The sequence below is a fragment of the Streptopelia decaocto genome (assembly GCF_964273445.1).
Source record: "Streptopelia decaocto genome assembly, chromosome: 5".
NCBI lineage: Eukaryota > Metazoa > Chordata > Aves > Columbiformes > Columbidae > Streptopelia > Streptopelia decaocto.
The window spans coordinates 24,372,613-24,395,930 of NC_138659.1; the positions used below are offsets into that span (position 1 = coordinate 24,372,613).

Genomic DNA, 23,318 nt, shown 5'->3' on the forward strand with positions numbered 1-23,318 from the left:
CATTTGTTGGCTGAGATGCACTTTTAACAAAACACTGGAACCTAATCTTTAAATTGCAATACATTGAATTCCGTTCCTCTGCTTTGTATCAAATAAGTTTACTAACTTGATTTTCTGAAGTAGGAATCACATCTTAATGGACATAAATCATGTTTGCGTTAATCAGACTCGGATTTAGGCCTCAATCATATTTACAGTTTCTGACACTTATGTAAACATAGATTATTATTCTGTTAGAAACTGGGTCCACTTAGCCATATGTACTAGCTAAATTGTGTAGTATTTTTTGAAAACTGGAAAGAAATACGTTTTAGAATGCATAGTTATGATACCATTTTAATCAATGGTAATTTTTGTATGGATTTTGGCTTGGGAAAAAAAAAAAAAAGAGTTCAAGCTTTATGGCCCTGGACCACCCACATTTACATTTGAAAGATATGTCTGGAGTAAAGCAAAAGGTTTTTGCTGGTGTCTATGATCAAATCAGTGTCCTAAACCATCTTACAAACAGGTCGACTTGTAAGATTTTGTGTCTGCAACATTGTATGTGTCAAAAAAAAAAAAAATATATATATATATATATTTCCAAACAAAAATTGTTAATAAGGTAATATCATTGTGCTCTTAATTAGAAGCTGGATGTGAAACACAAGTAAACAGTTTAAAATAGTTGGGAAAAAATGACAGCTGAAATTAATTTCCGCAACTCAAGATACTTAAAAAATAAAATTTATTTCTCGAAAATAAATTATGTTGTTATAGCAAGATGATATGCTCAAAACCAGTTGGAAAAATAAAAAGGTTGTCATTTGTGTCAGTACAAAAACCCCGTATTATTTACAAATACAATAAAAAAATTTCCTCTTTGAATGCACAATTACGTTGCCAGCAACAGCATTCCTGGGTTGCTGCTTATCCAATGGGAAACATTCCTTCCTTCCTTCACAGTTCTTGACCCTGAAATAAAATACCTGTGATCAGAACCTTTCTTTAAACTTCTGCACTCAATTTACTGTATCGCATCATACCGTGTATTGTTTCATTTCATTTCAAGGAAGACCATGTTCATAGCCAGAACATCAAGTTACTAAAGATAATCTATATTCAAATTTCTCCATAAAGCAAACAGTTAAGAGTGTGCCATTAAAACTGTAATTTTTAAATCATTAAACTGGTTTAACTTTAGGGGATTAAGATTCAGCAAACACCAGGATATAAAATAGAATTACATGGGGAGAAGTAATGACATCTATTCTAAAGAGACACAGTGTTGTTCCTTCTAGACAGTTACAGTAATGGCATTAAAAATTGATAATTTCTGTATCCAAGGAACATTTTACGTTTTCAAGAGCTCCTGGGCTCTGTTGTTTTCTTTCTATTCTCTTCTTCAGCTGATTTATTTCTTGATCTCTCTGGAGCAACTCAAACTCTTTTTCACGAAGCTCATCTTTAGAGTGCTGAAGTTTCTTCTCTAAGATCTGAATCTGAACAGAAAATGCAATTAAATCAGAACAGATATTTTACCAAAATCAGAACAAATTTAAAGGCGAAAAAAAGCCAACGCACACACAAAACAAACCCGAAAAACTCACAAATACTGTCAATATTACCTCTGACTTTGGACTCCTTTGTACATTTTTCATTTTATTTTTGTCAACATTTTCCTTTATTAAAAGATCAGTTTGGGAGCTATACTATATCAAGTAAAAAAAAAATACATTTTCATTTTTATGCTGATATATTCCTGCAAATTTTTTAGTTTTAATTGACAAACATTAAATATTTTTGCTAGCACATTATTGAGATGCTCCCTTCTTCCCTCTCCCTACAATAAGGAACCAGTTTTACTCTTCTAGATTAAACGTGGCCAGCTACAGTGGACCAGACTTTCTCATAGAATTAGCTGCCCTTTGTTAAGGAAACTGGGTTTTAATTTAAGCAAGAATTACCTGTTTGTTGCATTCCTTAATTTCTAACTCTGACTTCTCTAAATTGCACTCTAATCTAATTATTTGTTGTTCCATTTCTCCCCTATGTTCACGAACCGTCATATCCAACTGTGTAATCTAGAGGTAAAAAAGAAAAGGAAATACTTTATTTTGAACTATTTTGAACTAGTATGCAGCTTTGAGGTAATATTACAAAATAGGATAGCAAAAGGAATGAAACAAATTCTTTGTAGTCTCAAGCAGCCAATATAAAAATGCACCCCAGCTATCTTGTTTAAAAACTAAGAGTGAAACACAAACAGACAAGTGGAAAATGGGGAAAAAGTCTGTAACTGAGCATGTTTGGTCCTTGGACACACAGAATACAAACCTATTTCTCATTTTAAATGGCATATAATGAGTGGCTTATTATACTAATGCATCTTGTTAGAAAGTGCCGAATTTTGCCAGAGCAAAAAAAATCCTATTGCTCTGATGAATTTTTTTTTTTAATCCCCACCCCTTCTCTCTGAACCTCAAATATTCTTGTATATGAAGACTGGTAACTCCTGCAGGAAGTAGCTATTAGAAGGCTAATTATAAGTGACAGAAGAACAGTTCTGCCATGACGGGTATAAAATCCTGAAGGCAGACCAAAAGACTGAACTACAGAAGTTTATTCCCAACAAAGATGCTATTTCATATTTAGACTCTGCTTTGAGGCTAATCAGACATGCTCCAGTCTAAACAAGGAAAGAAATCTCTCATCTTCAAGCACACTTCAGTGCAGATCTTTCCTTCATTTTATCAAACATCAACAGAACAGTTGTCCTGTAACAGAACAAAAACAAAACTGTAGCCTGTGGTCCCTTGGAGGAGTACAACCTGATTTCCCCGGTACCATAAGTCTTCGGTGACATACAGCTGGTTTTGAGGTTGACACTGTGGCTATATTAACAATACAATTTGGAAAGATACCTGAAGGCAATTCAACCTAGCAGGCTTCTTATAAGTTGTCTGCTATATAATAGGAATAGTTGTCAGTAACATACTTAAAATGATCTGACCTGAGCTGCTCTTTGTTTCAGTTCCCAGTTCCTTTCTTTTAATGCTTGGTCCATGTTAAGGAGTTCTTGGTTTTTGTCTTCAATTTCTCCCTTGCAATACCTGAAATTCTCATGTTTAATTGCTTAATGCACATTCAGTTGCTTAGCTTCAAGTATCCAGCTTGAAAATCATGAGATCTATTACTTAAAGCCAAATTACTCTAAAACGTTTATCAACTAATTGATTACAGCAACCCACCCCAAATGGAAGAAGTTCTTTAACTTTATTCCAGGTGGACTTCTCCCAATAACAACTTATTAAAGTTATATAATTGGTTACCAGGAAGACTGTTCTTAAAAAAAGAATACTACAGAAGCAAGTATCATTAAATTACAGTCAGAAAGGAAACTGGACAATTTCACTGTAAAAGAAAGTAGTTCTCTTACAATTATTTCACAGCTTTGGGATTCAGAAAATAATTGTAGCAGATTTTAAAATAGAATTCCCAAAAAAAGAATTCAGCACTTCTACAAATTAAAAGTGAGCCAAGGAGCTACTATATCAAGGTACCTTACAGCCACAAACCACCTAAAAATTAGAGGGTTGGCAAGAAAATTTAAAAAGACCATCCAAACTATTTGCTAAGTAACACAACTAAGTTTTCCTTACGGAAAAGACACCAGCTTACCTGAGCTCAGTTGTTAGATCCCTAATAGCAACATGCTTCTCCTCCAGAGAGGACTGTGCATTCTGTAATGTATCTTGCAATTCCTGAAGCTGTGCTAAAGCAACTTTTAATTCTCCATGGGCATTCTGTAACGCAGATTCTAGTTCTGCTGTTTTCTGTAAGGCTTCCCTATGGCAAGTCTCACTTTGAAGCAGCTTATCTTCTAAATCATTCACTGTTTTACACACACATACACACACACCAGAAAACACAAAACGTTTAATCATTAGCTGTGTCAGAGTCTTTATGCAACACCACTGCCTACTACCATTTGTGGTCATCATCAATTTTTGGTATCACCATCTTTAGGAAAATCTAGAAAAACAGTGACTTATGAGGTTATAAACAACCTTTTAATGACACCTAAGTCTTTGCTGGTTTTATTCAGTTCATAATATATAATTGACTTGAAATGTGAGGATGTATCTAAAAACATTTCACCAAGGAGAAAGTACAGGGACAACATAGTAACTGAATATGTAGTGCTACGAAAAACGCTAGCAGAATTGCTTGTAAGCCTCCAGTTTAAAAGCACGGTAAAATTAAATTAAATAATGGAGGAGGAGGGGCTGGAGAGTTTGTTATTTTCATAAACTCTCTTGTGGGGTTTTCTGTTTGTATTCTGTGCTGTCTTTTTTGGAATACCATATGCCTTTATTAAATCTATGTGTCTTGTTTGATTACCACATTAAGAATCTGTATGACCAACTTATAGGGAACACTACCTATTCATCTCACCTGGGGTAAAGGTACATCCCACAAAAGAGAGAATTTGCAAAGTTACATTAAAAAAGAGTTTGGGGGATTTTGGGAGCGTGGGTTGTTTGGGGGAAGAAGGTTTAGTGTGTGTTTTTAAATTATGGAATTACCAACACACAAAAAAAACCCACAACATATTTTGACTCTCATGTACTTGATTATAAAACAGAGGAAAAAGGAAAAAAAAGTCTAATACATACAGAGAAGTAGCATGATGAAAGGAAGCCTGAGAAACAAAATAACAAAATTACCTTTGTTTGCCTTTTCATTGAGCTCTGATCGTGCTTCTTCCAAGGTAATATCCAGCTGATTTATCTGCATTGCTTTGTCTTCACAGTCTTGTTTTAATTGCGCTACTTCTTTTTCCATACCAGTAAGTTCATTCTTGCACTGATTCATCTCCAATTTAATTTGTCTAAATAGAAAAAGCAACCAGAACAAATTGAACCTTGTAATAACAAAAGCAACATACTTATGTCCTTACTGGCTCCAAGACAACAAGCACTTGTGAATAAAATAGGGATAAAAAAAAATTCAAGTTAAGCAGGCTTTTCTCACAATTAAAACCATATTCTTTCACACTACCAAGCTCTCCTAGAATGTACTATCTAAAATTACAAGCAACTTGATACATTTATGAATTGAACTGCATTATGAAGTGCTATCTTAAGGCTAAACGGGTTGCCAGGACACACTTCAATTCCAGTGGAAGACTGTTCCAGAAACTCATGACTCTGCTAGTTAGAACCTTCCCTTCTGATTTCCAATCTATGCTCCTACAGAAACGGAACTGTATGACTACACAGCTGAATACCATTTCAGACAGCAATCTTTCTTATTGATATGTCTGTTTGCAGAATATACCTCTCAGTTACTCTAAACCTACCTGACTGTACCATTAAGTTCATCCACTTTCTGTCTGTTTACATCTGCTTCCTGAGCAGCCAAGTAAAGTTTCTCCTCTGCCTTTCTCAGCTCATCTTCTCCATACGCTTTCTGCTTCTGAAGCTCTTGTTCCAAATGGGATACCTATGTAAAAAGGTATTTTAAACATGTTGGTACTTCAAAATTACATTCCAAAGAAACATATATCCTTGTGTTGCAACTCATATAGTGAGAGTTTTAACACAGATTTCTTTAGTCTAAAATTTTATATAATTTAAGACTAGAACTTTGCATTTGAAAGACAAATAGTTTCTAGTAAATATAACAAGATTCAACTTTCTGAATTTCAATACACCTCTCCTTAATTGCAGTCTACGGTTTGATTTTCCAAGTAGTTAGCCACTCTAATCCTAGCTAGAGTTTCTGAAAGCACGGAACCTGGTTTAAGACAAACCAAACCACTAAACTCTTTATTTTAGATATATCTAAAATTACAACTATCAACTCGAATATCAAAGAAACATTCAGATTTTAAAGGTATTAGAAAAACCTATATTAAAACATTTAATTATCTGTCTTTATGTGGACACTTCTCACCATACCGTACCTGTTTTTCAAGTTTAATTTGAATATCTTCCAGCTCCCCATTTCTAATAGTTTCTTGCTGCAACATTTGCTGCTGATGATGCAAAGTTTGTTGTAGGCGAATATTTTGTTCACTTGTACCCTGAATATTCTGATCTTTTAGTTTTATTTCTTTCTGTAAATAATGAACCTGAAAACACATTTATTTTCCATTACAATAAAACATTTTTATTTACATTTGCATCAGGTATTCTCTTCCTTCTTAATGAGCACAGAATCACACCTATGATTCAATAAAACTTCTGACTCTGAATTTATGTTGCATTACGGTTTCGACAGTACATGACAATATCTCATAATTCATCACTGAGCTGAGTTGTGCTTTATAAAGTGAGGAAAGAAGTAACTTATTAGCCCCAGTTGTTGCCTTATTGTTTTCTAAATATATCTAAACTGGTCAGTACTTTAAAAACATATATAACAAAGATTTTTCATTTCTAAATTAGTGAACTGTTTTTCTTTCTGTCACTCTGCTTTGTTTCTCAGAAAGTCCTTGTTTTCCCCTTGAGATTTTGTTCTCAATCCTCCCCTTGGTTTCTTCCTCCCTCTATGACAACATTAATTCCAATAAAAAAATGGAATTCTCCGTGCGTAAGTTGTCACGTGTTGAATGGTCTGATTTCTCAATGATGAGTAACAATAATTTTCAGGGAGGGAAGGGAGGGTGTGTGTGGGAAGCTGCAAATGTTCTTCAAAAAAATAAATTAAAAAAAAATCACTAACTGCTCACCCGAAAGTGGAAGTAGTGACTCTGTCACTTACTTATGAAGACATTGGTCACAAATGCAAAACCTCATTTGCTGCCCTCAGGTTTCACACAGCATCCAGTCTCTTAATGCAGTATAACAACACCAGATTTTAGGGCTTAGAAAGCAGCAGTAATTATCACAAGCTTATGCGTAACACAGACCATAGATTTCCATCCCTCCTCCTGCACAGGCTCTAGTAACCTCTGGCTGAGTAAAGCCCATCTCTGAGCAGGTAGGACAGCACTGACATTAACTAATTATCATAGTAGGCTGTTCATGTGGTCAGTCATCCCCACAAATAAAAATTAATGCTAATAATATGTAAATTTAATAATTTATTGTTTTCATATAGTAAGTGAAAGTATGATAAAACTCAGGCCTTGATGTAAAAATTTTCTTAGGTCCAGGACTTCTTCCCCATTAAGATACCTGAGACACAAATCAATTATATGCACCTATGTTTAAATTCCAGTAGCGCTCTCTCCATTTTCTCCAAGACAATGTTTTCTTTTACTTAATTCTGATTTTGTCACTTCTTTCAACAATTAGTTTATCTCAGTACTTCCTTTCCCTATGCTTATCCAGTGTTTCTTAGTTCTGATTTTCCCCTTTACCCTCACCAAATGCATATTCTTCTCCCAGCTTAGTTCTTATTCACAGTTCTTGCTGCAAATGTTTTGTCTCTTATTTCACAGACAAACTTTTAGATTAAATAATTTGTAACAAGCGTTCTCTGCAATACAGAAGAATTATTAAAGCAAGCTGTTACCTCTTCAGACTTTTTTTTGAGCTGATTTTCAAATATCTCCTTATTTTCTTGTGACTGACTCAAATACAGTGCAACTTCTTCCTTACACATGTCTAGGGCTGACTCAAGTTGTCCCACCTAATTGAACATAACAGATCAGTTAAAATCGCATACCATAGTTTTTATTAACTAGTCTAACTGAAATGTTAAAAACCATCTTTGTATAAAATGCCTGAAAAGTTACATTTTTATCTTAAGAGTATTAAAACAGGCACAGATGACTATGATACACTTGAAAACTGAAACAGTATTCAGAAATTAAAATTATTTGTGAAATTAAAATATTTTAGTCTGTGTTTAAATCATATGAGATCAGTTATTAGAAGTTATTCCAGTATTTGTCAGCATCTACAACTTAAAAGCAAACATATGTCACATACCAAATCATTAAGCCACCATGCTTTATTACATATAGACTTGTATAAATAAATTTGGAATAATCATCATATTTTTGAAAAAGACTTGTCACAGCCTGCATAACATTCAGATCTTAATACAATTCCTCTCATAAAGCTACTAAGCAGCATTTTTTTTCCTTTCTGCACTGAGAGGCAGCACCTGAGTTCTACCAAAAGGGAAAGGAAAAGCTTTTAGCAATGTCAACACTGTTAATCTATTTTACCCTTTTACTATTAATTTGTGTTTGAGTCACCTCTATAAAATCTCCTATAACTTCAAACAGATAAAAATTATAACGAATAAACCCCCAGAGGTCTTAAGCCACAGTAATTAAACTTTTCTCAACTGTTTGGTTTCAAAGCTAAGGCGGCTTCTCCCATCAATGAGAGCTGTGCTGAATTTAGCTGGATATTGGCTAATGCTTTCAATGCTACCTATTTTCTAAACCATGTTGGATTTCATAGCCCTCTCCCCACCCAAGTCAAGAGCTTTATGAAAAAAAGTGATCATGGGTCTTAATTTTAAATCTCTGAAAAACCTCCTAAATACTACAAATAGAAAAGTGGTGCAACACAAGTTCAGAAAGAGCTACCAGCTAATCCCCAGTATCTTCTCCTAGTGATAACCTGAAGATTTAATGCTGCTTGAAACCTGACTCCGGTAAATCACTACATGGTAATGGCTTATTAAAATACTCTTGCAAATGCTGCACGGAAAGTACAGAGCAAGCACTATGAAGAGGTATAGATGACAAAAAATATGACCAATTTTACAATATCACATGTCTAAAATATATGTCCTATCTAGAACAAAAACCAACATAACATTATCTTCATTAGACAGCACTTTACTGTAAGAGTACAAGAACAAATCTGCCCTATTTGTAACTACAGTAATTTTATATAGCAATTATGCATTGTGTAATATCTCTTACTGCAAGTTTCATCATACTTTCAATTAAAAAAAAATGGAAATACTTCAGATTAATGACTTCCAAAATATCTACATGAGTCAAATTTCTATAAAGCAGCCTTGATACAGTTTTTTCTATAGAGGATAAATGGAAATACACGATTACTGCAAACTTTAAAACTATTAATTGAAAATTACAAGGATCTTACTAACTTTGATTCTTTCTTCTGTTAACTGACTTTTCAGTACCTTCAATCCTTCATCTTTCTTGATATTTTGACTTTCCATTTCCTGTGTGTACACATTTTTATGCAAGAGAACAAAATTTAAATATAGTTACAGTAATTTAACTAGTAAATATTCATACTAAGAATCAGAAAAAAAAAAACCACAAAAAAAGAGATCAATGTTTTTAAAACACAATTGCTTGTATACTGTATTTGTGTGCATCATACTTTGAAGCGAATTTGGTTCTCAATAGGTGTCCCTTCATATTCTGCAGCAGTAGGTATTAGTAAAAGGAATAAAACATTGCCATAATAGAGCATTCTTGGTTTTCCAGCTAGTGCAGAATAGATGCAATCGTTCTTTAGCCAGACCTGTTTCCTTTGATTAAAGCAAGAAGCCCAAGGGGCAAACCAGAGGCATAAACAGAACACTGAGGCAGAATATAATGAAAGGTCATTAAAGTTCATACAATTTATATTATAGTACTAGTGCTGGGGATTTATACTAGATTCAGTCAACTACTCAAACAAGAATTAACAAGAAGGAACTTAAGCATCTTTTATTTTCTCATTTTTTGCCATGTGTTCATGTATAGGCTTTTCACCATTATCAGTCAGCTGTTTGATTTACATTTAAAGAAAGTCAAGATCCAGCCTTACCTCTCTGCTTTCTATCAGCAGCCTATCCAATGATTCAATGTGATGCTGTTTATGTATAACATCTTGTTGCAAAATAGATATTATTTTCTCTTGTTCAATGAATTGTTGATGTTTCTTCTCTAGCTGTATCTGAAGCTGTCCGTAAGTAATGAATGATTTATTATTTAATAAGCTTTTTCAGAGCATTTGTGCATCTAAATATGTCATTCAGTTCTATTCACCCATCACTTACATTCCTGCAATCAGCAGTATTGCACAGTATTAAAAACATCAAGAAATCCCAAGCCCTTAATATTTTAAAGCAAGAGGAGAATTAAGAGAATGAGGGGAGGCAGAGTGTCATTGCCTGTCATCAGCCAAGACAGTGAGACATATATATACATTCTTTAGTAAAAGACAACAAGCTTCTTGAACAGCTACAAACAGCCACAGTTACATCTCTAATCACACGAAGCAATGCAATTCTTCTCTAAAGACTGAAAACCCTACCAACAGTTCCCCCTGAACACAGATGCACATAAGGCTCAGGCTGGCAGAGGTTCAGCAAATGAGATAATACTGTTAGAAGCTGTCATGGTTTAACCCCAGTAGGCAAAAAAAGCTATGGGTTTTTTCGTGCTAGGTATTTCGAGCAAAGAACAACAGTATTATTCCTAAATCACTATTGTTCTTCAGTTGAGGAGAATAGAGGATATTAATATCCCAGAGGGAAATCATGGGATTGTGTAGTGTTAGACAGAAAACGAACTAAAATCAGGAAATGTAGGGAGAAGATAATATAACTTTTTAATTGGACATCTGCCATAGGAAAAATGTTACCAAGTGTATCACTCATACATACTAGCACACAAGGAAGGCCTTACCATTTCAATCTGTTTCTCCATCTCTTTGTGCTGCTCACGATGAACCAACTTTTCTTTTTCAAAAGCAGAAGTTATTTGCTTATGTTCTTCACTGATAGTTGTTTCCAGCTCATGAATGCGTCTGTTTTTTCCCTGGGTAACAGCAACGACAAAAAGGACTTAATAAAAATATTTAGCTGTGATATTACATAGTGGTTTATTTGATGATACAGTTCCTAGATTTCATAGAAGAACAACACAGAAAATGCTGAAGTTATATACATGTGTCATCTCAAAGGATGTCACACCTATAATATAGGCACAGAATGCCACTAAATGCAGCCACTACACAGAGACAAGGTGTCTGCCAAGGTGGATGATGCACAGCAGCAACTAGAGCAAGGAACTTCTCACACAGACAAAAACAAATTCCACGTTCACATGGACAGATGGAATCTTTAAAATGCAGCTTTCCATTTGAAAGGGTCTACATGAAAAACTTCCTTTTCTAGCAACCTTAGATCCCTTCTCAAAACTGAAAAAGTTTGTATAACAATACCCAGACCAGAATTTACAGCGCTCCAATGTTAGATCACCTTCACTTATTACCACTTAGACTTTTTTTTTATTCACAGGTCTACATCTATTTCTTGAAAATACAGGTAAAGAGGAACAACAAAAAAAGAAACAGAAAAGTGATTTATCCTATGTCCCGGTTAACAATTGGAATCCACCTCTGTTACCTTCTACCCTAATAATTTAATGTGGAAGACTACTTGAGAACTTCAGAAAAAGAAACAGAACAGTGCCAACACAGTACATTCTAACCTACTCATCCTATACACCAAACCAGTAGTGTATATGCTAATTTTAGGAGTAGTATTGTTCTGTTCCAGGGAGGGAAGGCAGTTTCACTAAGTGAGGATTAAAACAAGATTTAGAGAGTGAGCTCAAAGGATGGAAAAATCTTCATTTTTTCATAGAGACGATAAAATTCTGATCTCACTAAAACTAATGGCGATGCTACAACTGATTTAAATATGACCAGATCTTCATTGCACACATCATCATAAGGAAAAAGTAACATATCCATTAATAACTTAACATGTTCAAAAGCAGGAAAAAGGGGATATTTTATTTGATGCAAGATTATTCTGTTTCTAAGAACGTCACTGTCTAAAAACTGCAGAGATTGTTTAGCAGATGGGAAAGTCTATCCATTTTGAATACATGGAATACCACTGTTTCAACTTAAACTTTAATCTCTATTTACGTCTCTTTAGATAAATGTAGTTTCTCATTGAGAACATGGTACCATGAGTTCCTGTTCCAACTCAGTATTTCTTGCTGCAGCAGCAGAATAAGCAATAGTCTTTTCTTCCAATTGTTTCTCAAGTGCAGAAAGTTGAGAAGATTTCCTTGTTATCTGAAATTAAATATGGCACAAAACAGCATGAAGACAACTGTTCTGAGTTTGTTCAAATATTTGTATCTACTTTCTTACCGTCAATTCACTATATTGCCTAAAGGACAACTATTCAGGACAACTACCCCACATTTCCAATTCATTATAATTATCAGTGCCATACGAGTGTATTAACTATTACAGATTTATGACATGTATGGCCATTGTTAGAAATACTGCAAATGCCATTATGCTGGAATTCTACAAACACATTGGGACCAGAATGTAAACATTATCACTTTAACTTATTCAACCAGCAAAGAGCTGGCTGAATTTTTCTTAGATATGCCAGATTTGAAATGAATATGGCAAATGCAGTTTTTCCATAACTATTGTCTTAACTATCTTTGATTACTGAACTAAACAAAAAGTGACGTATTTTTTCAGTGCTACTAAAAACTTACTTCTCTCTCTAAGCTACTAGCTTTTGAAGCCTTCTTCAATAAGTCTTCCTGTATGATTTGAAACTGACTGGCTCTCTGAGCCATGCTGGTCTTCAAAGAAGAGTTCTCATCATCTGCTTTTGTCAGTTTAGTGTGTAACTCTTCTATTTCTTTCTGGAATCTTTGCCTCTCCTTTTCAAATTGTTTGCTGATAAGTTCCAACTGTTGACAATTTCTTCTCTCTCAAAGTAGAAAAAAAAAAATTAAGATCAATTTATAAGAGAACATACAAACCAGTACTCTAGCAAGTAATCACACAAACCAAAGAGCAATGGAATATAAATTAATGACAGCATATTGAGCTAACAAATATAGTATTCAGATATATTTTTCCTTGTAATGTAACTGAATGCTGTGATTCATGAAAACAAACCAAACAAAAAAATGAAGACATCATCATTATATAGGTGCCCTGAAGTCATTTCATGGAACAGTCCTAATAGGAATTGCAGAAGCGATTACAGAAATTCTGCAACAGCAGGATAGACAGAAAATAATCAAATAAAATATGGAGACATCAGCATAACCTGCATAAAGAAAAAAATATATGTTTCTATTTCAACACAACTCATAGCTTGGATACTGCTGAACACATAACTTAACTACAATAGCAAAAGGATGAAGAATATTGTGCCTGGAAAACATGACAATTTCCAGAATTACAAGGTGGCAAAATGCTCCTTGTTCAAACAAACCGTAACTGTTGAATCACAGAGATGCATTTTAAAAGACACTATAAAAACAATTTAAACCCCATTAAAAAAAAAAAAAAAATCCTACTCTGTGGATTAATGAGACAGAACTGCACAACTGTTTTGGTCAGCTTACCTCCTTGGCTTCTGATCAATTTGACGAGATCTGCTTCCAGGCCACATAACCCACTATTTTCTTGTCCTTCATTATCATTAGAAAGATGCTCAGCACCATTACAGACAGTTAAGTTTGCACGAGGCTTTTGAATTTCTGCTTCTTTCATTGCCAGCTTAATGCTATTATTAAAGGAGGAGACAATTATTTAACATTCCTTCTACATGCCAGTTCTAATATCACCCTTATTATCTGCCTATTCTTGCCATAATTCAGTAACCAGAAAGTTATACCTTGATTCACAAGATTCAGAGAGAGCTTCTTCTGTTGAGGAACTGGATAGCTGGTGTTTCAAGTGGTGCCATTTAAACTAAAAGTTAAGGGGAAACCAAGATCAATGCAAAAAATTACTTTTTATTGATTCACAATTCATGTGTTATACCACCATATAAGTTTTAGACACATATTGCAGGATGTTGAAAGTTTGGATAACTTGATCTTTAAATTTATTCTCCTAAGTGTTGCAGAGTGCTACAGGTTTGTTTCACATTAGCAGAAATTATAGGCATTAAGGCCCTCTAAAATGGAGACCATTCTTTCAGAGATCTTTGTACAGGTACTAAAAGCATGAACATTTTTGCTGTGAATAATTAAATAAATGGAGATACTATCAGTAATTCCATTTTTTTAACTTCTCACATCATGCTTCCTTACAGATTTTGATGACTGCATTTAATACCAGTTTTTTCTCAAGTTACAGAAGGCTTCTGAATATTCCATTAAATCCCAATTTTTTCCTGAAAATCATATATTAGTTTGGGTGGGAAGGGGCCTTCAAAGCTCATTTAGTCCAACCCCCCTGCAATGAGTAGGGACATCTTCACCCAGATCAGGTTGCTCAGAGCCCCATCCAGCCTGGCCTGGGATGTCTCCAGGGATGGGGCATCCACCACCTCTCTGGGCAGCCTGGGCCAGTGTTTCACCACCCTCACTGTAAAAAATTTCTTCCTTGTACCTAGTGTATCTCTCCTGTCTTTTAGTTTAAAACCACTAGTCCCTGCTAAAAACTTTGTCCCCATCATTCTTATAGACTTCTTTTAAGTACTGAAAGGCCATAATAAGGTCTCCTTGGAGCCTTCTCTTCTCCAGGCTGAACACCCCAACTCTCTCAGCCTGTCCTCACAGGTATCATAGAATGTCCTGAGTTGGAAGGGACCCACAAGGATCATCAAGTCCAACTCCTGTCCCTGCATATGACAACCCCCAAATTCACACCATGTGTCTGAGGGCATTGTCCAAATCCTTCTTGAGCACTGTCAGGCTTGGGGCCGTGACACATCCCTGCAGAGCCTGTTCCAGTGCTCCAGCACCCTCTGGGTGAAGAACCTTCTCCTAATGTCCAACCTGAACCTTTCCTGGCACATCTTCCTGACATTCCCTTGAGTGATGTCATTGATTGCCAGAGAGAAGAGATCAGTGCCTGCCCTTCCTCCTCCCCTTGTGAGGAAGACGTAGCCACCATGAGCTCTCCCCTCAGTCTCCTCCAGGCTGAACAAACCAAGTGACTTTAGCTGCTCCTCACAAGCCACATTATTTCTCAAGAACATCACACGATTTCTACACAATGTCAGTTAGAGTTGTTCAAGATACATAATAAAACCTGTAAGGGTGTATCAGTTACCGTACCTCCTCAGATGTACTTTGAGACAACTGGGAAATAATGGTTTCTAGTATGTTGAGCTCTTCTCTTGAATCCTCAATTTCTTGATGGCATAATTTCAAGCAGTTATGCTGCTGTGCAGTAAGTGCTTTCAGCTCTGCATTTTCACTTATTAGAGCATTTTTTTCTTGAAGTACGATTTCTTTTTCACCAAGTTCACTCTCAAGCTCAATGATCTTCTCATCAGACCAAGTTAGCATTGATACCATTTCACTATTCTTTGCCTCTAGAGTCCTAATTTCTTCTTTTGTGCTATGATTCTCTTCCTTTAATTGCCTAAAAAAAGTATATCCATTTAAAAGGTATAGCTCAACAAAGAGAAGTAGAATAGGAGTTCCATTATTAGAAGTACTAGAAGACACCATAACTACACTGTTTTACTAGTTTCCTCCCTCTCATAATCTAGGATTAGCTCTATTTAAAGGACAGAAAGATTTTCACCACTTTACTAAGCTTACACTCTTTCTAAGGAAATTTAAAAACAGGACAAAATAACTACATAACTATACCTAAAATGTCCATAGATGAAGAAAACATACTAAGACTGAGCTAGTCTAGCATTCTGCTACTAACAAGAGAGAGAGGTCCTATTTCTTCTCTCGCTTCATATCTGACTGTACAGTGAGCCAATTTTTAGCCCATCATAAGTTATTCACTTTGTTAGGTACCTGTTGATTTAGCAAACTGATTTAGCTTCGCAAAGGTCCAGATGAGTGCCAAACTAAGTGCAAGTTCACACAGAAAAAAGGGCAGGGTACAGGAAAGACCCTCAGTCTGCATCAGAGAGCTATTAAATAGACTCAGGCTAGGGTAAGGGTGCTCACATGCTGCCCACCCTTGACAAAAGAAGCTTGAAGAACAACTGTTAAGCCAAGAATGTGGATCTGAGTGGGGTGTGTGACTGGGACACCCAAAACTGTCTGTGAAGGTGTTTGTCCAAACCTAATAATGCTGATGGTTGTCTTTCCTCATTAAAGTAATGAGGGAATTAGCAAAAGACACATGAAATAAAGGGGGGTTCCGTTTGAAAATGCTGTGCAGCAAGTAGAGACTTGCACCTGGCCGTGTAAGTGAACTCACAGAGCTTTCTCATCAACACATACATTAGCGAGCTGCAGGCAGCAGAGCCAGAGTACCCACCTCCCACAGCAGCAGTGGGCAAGGGAACCTGCGCTCCCTGTGCGCCCAGGAGCCTTGGTGGTGTTGCTTCTCACTGCAACTATGGCAGCATGTGGGATTAGAACTTTTAAGGGTTAGTTATAAAAAAGCATTTAGAAATTTGCAAGTACATGCTAACATTTTTTACCTGTTTAGGATTATGGTTTGGCTGTTGCGTTGCTGATACTGATCCCAAATGTTCACTGATGCTGCTCCTGATTTGGTTTGAACTATGTGAATCGATCAACACGTTCACAGCAACAATTTTAACATGTAATTTCTTCCCAAATAACTGTACAGAAATTTTTTAAAGCTTTTGCGTTACCTTAATTGCTCTTCTAGGCTCTCTAGATCCTTTCTGTAGCTGTCACACTTCTCATTCAACTCATCTTTTTCTTTTTCACAATTTATTAAACGTTTTCTTAAGAGTACTTCTTCAGCTTTAACCTTAAAAAAGCATTTTTTTCGTTACTGTACAGTAATCAAAGCTTCCATGGCCAATAGGCTTTTTAAAGAGAATACTGTAAACACTCCATTGTTTCTTTTTAAATTCTGGTAAGCCTGTAGATAAGGGCAAATAAGTTTTCAGTTTCTATGTCATTTTGGAAAAAGTAATCTTATTTTGGTTTAATATTTTAGGGCATATTTGTAGTTGGCAATTTCCTTCCACAAGGAGAGAAGTCTAATCAAATAAAAAAATCTCTGTAAAAGCTAACCGTCTCAGGCCTCTATTCGTCTCCTTTCAAAAAGCAGGAAGCACTAACAATTTTGACCACTGGAACTTTGGTAGATGACTTCATTTTCATCTCAGCTCTTCTCTAGCTCACGTTTCATTGAACAGGTTATGTAGAAGGAATCAAAAGAATTATTTTAAAATGATGATATGCTTTTAAAATGTAAAAGTCCCAGCTGGAAAGCAGGAAACAGAAGAAACCGCAGCAGTATCGAGATACCTCAAAGATGCAGACTGTCCAAACTGCATGAAAACAGTTTAAAACCAGACAACTGAAGTTATCACCACAGTTGCTTACCCTGTCCCAACTCTCTTAAGACTTTGCCACCAACAACTGACCCACTGGTGAACCCACTGCTGTTTGCTGCCTGCATGGCAAAAACAAAGAAAAAATCTCTTACTTTTTCTATTTTTTCGGTTGCTTTCTCTTTAAACTTTTTGAAAGCTCTTGTCAGCTCCTCTGCATTCAACAAAGCTTCATTTCTTTGCTGTTCTGCTCTGCAAAGAAGCATATAAATTATAAAAACCCACAAATTTCAGTCATTATGTAACTATTTCCTCCAGTTACTAAAAACAACTACTAAATTAACTGCTCCAGATAACATCCTTTCTTCTTCCACCTTTTAAGCCCTAGATAAAAAAAAGTTTCACAAGGTATAAATTAGTTTTAAATACAATTTTTGCATATTAACATAAATTGAATTCCAGTAAGATTAAGGATATAAAAATAAACACTTTTGATTTCCCTTCAAAAAGAGTTTGATTCAAATAATCCTCCTGTTCCTACCAGTAAGGAGCCCATTTTAGAGACTGGGATAGCACGCGTGATAAGGAAGGAAAAGACAGCAGTGCTTAAAATTCAGACTACTTGAGGGGATCTAGAAAAGACTTTGATACTGAAGGGAGCTCTCACAGTGGAGCTATGGTGAGACTGACAGGAACTGCTCAAATGATAAATTGTTTGAGAGATACTGGAGAGATGGCATCAATCATAGTAAAGGAAGCTAAAATGGGGACACTATCAGGTGAGGAACTGTTCAAAGCACCAACCCAGACTGACGACTATTTTGCACTATTACTCCGCACCCCTGGCCCTTTCTCACTTTCTCCTGTAACTACTCCCTAGGGAAGAAATTGGAATAGTGACCTGGGGACAGCCCAGGTATGGGGTCTGTTCTGGACACCCAGCACAAACACACAAGAATTACCGCTGCTCAGTAACATTTCTAAGGGAACTGTGGGGATGAAGCAAGTGCCTCATCTAAGGAATGACAGCCCACACTCAGATCGGCGTTTCTCAGACTGAGGATCACTGCCCATTTGGAGACAGTAGAAGTATTCAGGGAATTCAGAATAAACAACAAAACCGTGTTAGTCTAAAGCACTTCAGTTTGCTTGGCCAAAGAATAGTAAGTAGTTGTCATTACTGATTTAAAGCAAACTGTAATAATGGTTAATACTAACCATAACATTACATGTTGCCTTTAACACCTGGCAGAAGCTCAGCTTTTCTAAAGTATTTAAATATTTATATCTGCAACTATTAACTAAGTACAGCAATTTCCAACCCCACACATGCTCTGAATGAACAGTGAACATAAATCAAGGTATATTTCTTCACCAGTAGTGCAAGCCGCACAGTATTTCCGTTTGTCTAGCATGGGAATGTTACAGGTTATTTAATGGGTAAATACACAAGCAAACAAGGGTTTTGCATTCAAAAGGCTCAAGAAAAGCTTTCATAGCTCATTAATTCAGTTAATTTTGGCCCCAAGTAATGCAGTTAAATGAACTGGGCACGTAGAAGTATTTTTATTTATACCTCTCATTTCTTTAAAATTACATTTTGGAAATGACAGGATTGTACATGGTAACTTGCAACAGTCAAAATAAATTACCTAACCCTCCCAGCAGCCACACAACCACTATGCTAAAGGATGCAATAGGAAAGGGAAATGGGGATGGAATCACAGCACTCTTTTCAATAATACCATATAGACAGATAAGATAAAGGATAACATAAAAGTGTTCTCTGAATTAACTTATGCTTCAGTCACTTCCCTCACACCAAGCCCAAAAATACAGCACTCAGTACTGTTGAATACTGAGCATACGCTGTAGGTTCTTGCAAGACAAAGTCAAAAATAACTCAGGAAAAACATATTCTAGACACATTTTGACTCTCCACTGCAGTACATCTATTCTGAGGGGAAAAAACAGGTGATAAACTGGTTACTAGTGTATGATATCAGCCTGTAACTACCAGCAATTTCAAGATTTTAGAAGTGCCTGTTCAAATAGTGTCTTCACACAGAACTTCCCCATTTTTTTAAATAACAGTCGTAAAGCAAAGAAATAATTTGATCCCACAAAGTAAATATCTGCCAACAAAAAGAAACATTTATGCACTATTATTTTGTATTCAATTTATTGAAATGACTTAGCTACCTCTTTCCTTGTTTGCTTCGTTCAATTAACTCAATTTTCAGATTTTTATAGTCCTTTTTATATCTTTGCAGGATGTTTTCTTTTTCCATTTCTATTTTCCGGCTTTGATCTAGTTTATCTTCTGCATCTCTAGCAAATAAACAAACCATGATGTAAAAATAGGAACTTTTTGGTAAAGAAACTATACTTTTGTTGTTCTTTTCTGCACGTGTTTAAGAAGCACTAGTGAAACACACTGCAACTCTCAAAACAAGGTTTGGAACACCCATAGCAGTGTGTCTGCAGTCTGGAGCGGTGCCCAAACCTCGTCAAAAAGCAGCAGGTGTCACGATTGCCAAGGACCCAAGGGGCTGACTGTGTGCCATGAAAGCTGGACACAGAAATCACTGTTTCCCTGGCAATAGGTATGACTGGTCAGGATACACATGTGGGAAACAACACTGAAATAGAAATTAAATAAGTATTTTACTTGTTTTGTGAAGACAGACTATTGATATATGAATTGACTATTACATAGCATGAGGATGCAAAATAAACTGACAGCCAGGTAGTCTTCCTGACAGCCCCTGGACACTTTACATTAGCTTTATTTGGCCATTTGCCTTGATTAATATATTCACGAAGAAAGAATCCTTTACGCTACATGGCTGCAGAGTCATGTTTGAAAGTTTATGTTAATTTACTACCGAAGATGTGCAGTCATGTGCTGTACAATCACTCTAGTCACATTCATGTTTCGTATACATTATAAACTGGTTTATTTTACCACCCTTTATTATTTTTCACCATTTCCTGAAGTACATTGGCCACACATAAAATATCAATACAAAATAAAACACCTTCCTCCTCCTAAAAAGGGCTCCAAAATGAAAGCTTTGAGCCACAGATTACATGACGCACACACTACCAGTAATTACATTATCCATAAAAAGAGATTGGACTAGCAAACATACCACAATAAAATGTTGATTTTAAAGTACATTTATTACCTCAGAATTTTATCTTGAGCTGAAACTTCTGCTTCCAAGTTTATAATCTGTTCTTTTAACTTTGGAATGCTGACTAAATGTGTACCTACAGTTGATTCAAGATAAGAAATCTGAAATACAGACACATTTAGGCTTTCATTAACACTTACATATATACCTTCAAGTGAGACACAAAAATCTGCGCACTGAATGATACGGTGCCCTTACCCTTCCTGTAGAAGATGCTTGTTCATCTATACAAACTGACCTCCAATTTTCCCCTCATTTAACCTCCTTCCAGTTCCCTAGCACCATTACAGTGTGACACACTGTCTAGTAGATGAATTCTTTATATGTTATCTTGTCTCTTGTTTTTCCTCAAAAGTTTATATTCCGATATTTCTTCTTTCCATGCCAGACAGTCAAAACTTTTATCTACTTACTTGTACTTAGAAATAACATTTCTCAAAGAAAAAGCATTAAGCATTGCTATGTTATACTAATGTTACATATACAAGAATATTGTTGTCCTGAAAAACACTGTACATACAAGTGGAGATTAAATCAGTAATAATTTATTAGATACAATATTTCCTCTAACTCACCTGCACTTTTTCAAAACAGTAGTATTAATCCAACATGAAATGACAACATTTTTCATTTCCTACATTAATCTTAATGTAGGTCAGACACATGAATGTACAGTACTAAATCCATTATTGAAGCATTTTTCTTATACAAGGTATTCTTCACTCTGTGACTTAGTGGCATTAGATTAAACTTTGGAACACAAATAGGTAGAATTCATAGTTAATATAGTTGTTTTGCTCATGGAGAAACAGATTCCAAACTATTCTGTTCCAAGATTCATGTTGAATTTTATGAAGAAATAGAATATTAGACTTTAAAATTTAATTTTTGACAAATACACTAAAGATACCTACTCTTGTTTTTGACTGCATCAATTCAACATTCATTGTTTCCACTCTGTTCTTTAGGTAGCAGTTCTGAGAAGCCAAATAAGCATTTTTCTGATGAAGGGCATTCAGCTTCTCCTTAAGACATTCATTTTCTTCCACAATTTTATCAGGAGTTGTGGACACTGAGTAAGACTAGACATAAAAAAGTTATATATACATACACACACTCTCTCATACATGCACATGTAAACAATACATATGTCAATGGAAACTCTGCAGAACAAATGTATCTAAACCATGCTACCTTTAACAGCACTCTATTATATAATTGCCCAATGCTACAGTGTATCAACTACAAGCCCTAAGTGAAAGGAAAAAAAAAAAATAATGAAGTACATTTACTTTGGATTTTCTTTGAAAATCTTGGCAAGATGTTTTACCAGCATTCTTCTTACAGTTGGAAATGCCTTGATAGCTGCAATTAGGCTGAGCAAGGTCCTCCAGAGTCAGGTCTACAGCCTCATCAAAGCAGTGACCACAATGTTCGCTTGTACTTGTGCTAGGAGGGAGAGCAAAAAGTCACTACACCATTTTTTCTTTAGAATTTTCATATTGCTCACAAAGAGTATTCAAAAGAAAAGCACAAAAGGAGTTACTTACAATAATCTATGACACTGATTAAGACAGATGTGCACTTACACTACAAGAAATAGGCTGTTCTCATTCCCAAACACACTCATACCTGGAAAGCTCTTCCTCTACAGTTTGTAGGTCTTTTTCAGTTCTCCTCAGCTGATTCTGTAATGACTGTAAATTTGCAAGCAGGTCTTCAGCAGCAGCACTTTTAGAGCAAGTCCACATACTATATTCCATTGGTACCACACATATAGCTGAAACAATATTTAATATTAAAACATTGTTAAATGTATGTGAATACTATTTGCAAAGATACTTTTAAAGATACCAAAATAAGGCAAACAGAAAAAAAAAAAAAAACACAACTGAATTTCCAAATGTAAAGATGCATTTTGCACAAAACCTATTCCACACTCACTAGATAAAAATTACTCTGTAGAAATTGGTTTTTTGAGGGGAAAAATAAAAAGTTATGTATGTATTCATGAAGTATGAGAAGCTTCATGAACTTATGAAAACTGGAAAAACCTGCTACACATCGGTTGCCAAAAACGTCTTATATAACACATCTCAGTTGAGAAGTCCGATGCAGCTGGCAGGTGCCGAAAAGGTGACGGCAGGTTCAGCGCGAACACACAAACCGGCCGCGCCATCCAGCGACCAGCGGAACCGAACAAACCCGGGCGGCCGGGACTCGCCCGCGCAGAGCGCACGGGCCGCCGGGCCGGGCGGGCAGCTCCACCGCAGCACACAAGCCTGGAGATATTCTGACGGGGAACGAGTCGGGGTTCAGAGGAACCAGCACTCCCGCCCGCGTCCCGCAGCACGGGCGTCCCTCGGCCGCCGCCTGCGCAGGCCGGAGCTGCCCGGCACCCGGCCCGCCTGCGCGCCGCTCCGCCCGCCCTCAGCCACGGCTGCCCCGGGCGGCCGGGAAGCACCGGGCGCCGCGCCCCTCCCCGCACAGACCAGCGCCGGCGCTGCTCAGCGACAGCAGCCGCTGCTCCTGCAGGGTGCCCGGCGACGGAGGGGCCGCGCCCCGAGGACCCAGAACCACAGCGCCCAGGCCGGCTGAGAGCGGGCGGCACCGCGCCCGCGCCCGCCTCAGCGCCTCCCGCCCGGCGGCCCGCGGGGAAGGGAGCGGCGGGAAGGGGCTGTACCTCGGCCTGAGGAGACCCGCCCGGAGCGCCCCGGGCCCGGCCTCACTCGCTTCAAACAGCGCGGGCACCGGCGGCCGGCGCCACCCCGCCCCGCGCGGCCCACAGCGCACGCGCAGCCCCGCCCCCCGCGCACCGTGCGCAGCCGCCGCGACCGCACCGGGGAGGCGGAAGCGCCGCTGGAGCGGAGGCAAACCCGCCCCCGCCTCCCCGCCGCGGTGCACTGTGGGCGGTGGGGAGCGGCGCTGTCGGGGCTGCGATTGGGCAGCGGCGCGGGG

At 37.1% G+C, this 23,318-nt stretch overlaps 1 protein-coding gene across 3 annotated transcripts; it reads right to left on the reverse strand.

Moving 5' to 3' along the window:
• Window positions 1-713: 713 nt before the first annotated feature.
• Window positions 714-23,221, reverse strand: CCDC18 (coiled-coil domain containing 18). Of its 3 annotated transcripts, XM_082052652.1 has the most exons (25): window positions 23,044-23,220; window positions 21,993-22,140; window positions 21,653-21,809; window positions 21,275-21,442; window positions 20,352-20,461; window positions 19,363-19,491; window positions 17,316-17,412; window positions 16,507-16,628; window positions 14,990-15,299; window positions 13,597-13,673; window positions 13,325-13,485; window positions 12,458-12,678; window positions 11,904-12,014; window positions 10,610-10,741; window positions 9,747-9,881; window positions 9,073-9,150; window positions 7,510-7,626; window positions 5,954-6,121; window positions 5,348-5,490; window positions 4,713-4,876; window positions 3,664-3,877; window positions 2,996-3,095; window positions 1,950-2,066; window positions 1,341-1,484; window positions 714-957 (listed from the first exon to the last, which is right to left on the reverse strand). In XM_082052652.1, exons 2-25 carry the CDS (start codon window positions 22,121-22,123, stop codon window positions 943-945), a joined length of 3,321 nt encoding a protein of 1,106 aa, XP_081908778.1. In that variant the 5' UTR covers window positions 22,124-22,140; window positions 23,044-23,220; the 3' UTR covers window positions 714-942. The 3 variants fall into 3 exon arrangements, 2 of the variants coding, with proteins under 2 accessions (XP_081908778.1, XP_081908779.1); XM_082052653.1 differs by lacking the exon at window positions 19,363-19,491 and having other exon boundaries at window positions 714-1,484; XR_014184060.1 differs by lacking the exons at window positions 714-957; window positions 2,996-3,095 and having other exon boundaries at window positions 1,348-1,484; window positions 23,044-23,221.
• Between the last annotated feature and the right edge of the window lie 97 nt (window positions 23,222-23,318).

Bases quoted from the DNA above. Each gene is read 5' to 3' on its own strand.
- CCDC18 (XM_082052652.1), bottom strand. From the start codon at position 22,123: ATGGAATATAGTATGTGGACTTGCTCTAAAAGTGCTGCTGCTGAAGAC. The intron at 12,015-12,457 runs GTAAGTTTTTAG...ATTTAATTTCAG, and splicing joins CTAGTAGCTTAGAGAGAGAA to ATAACAAGGAAATCTTCTCA. The intron at 9,882-10,609 runs GTAAGGCCTTCC...ACTTACGGACAG, and splicing joins TGGAGAAACAGATTGAAATG to CTTCAGATACAGCTAGAGAA.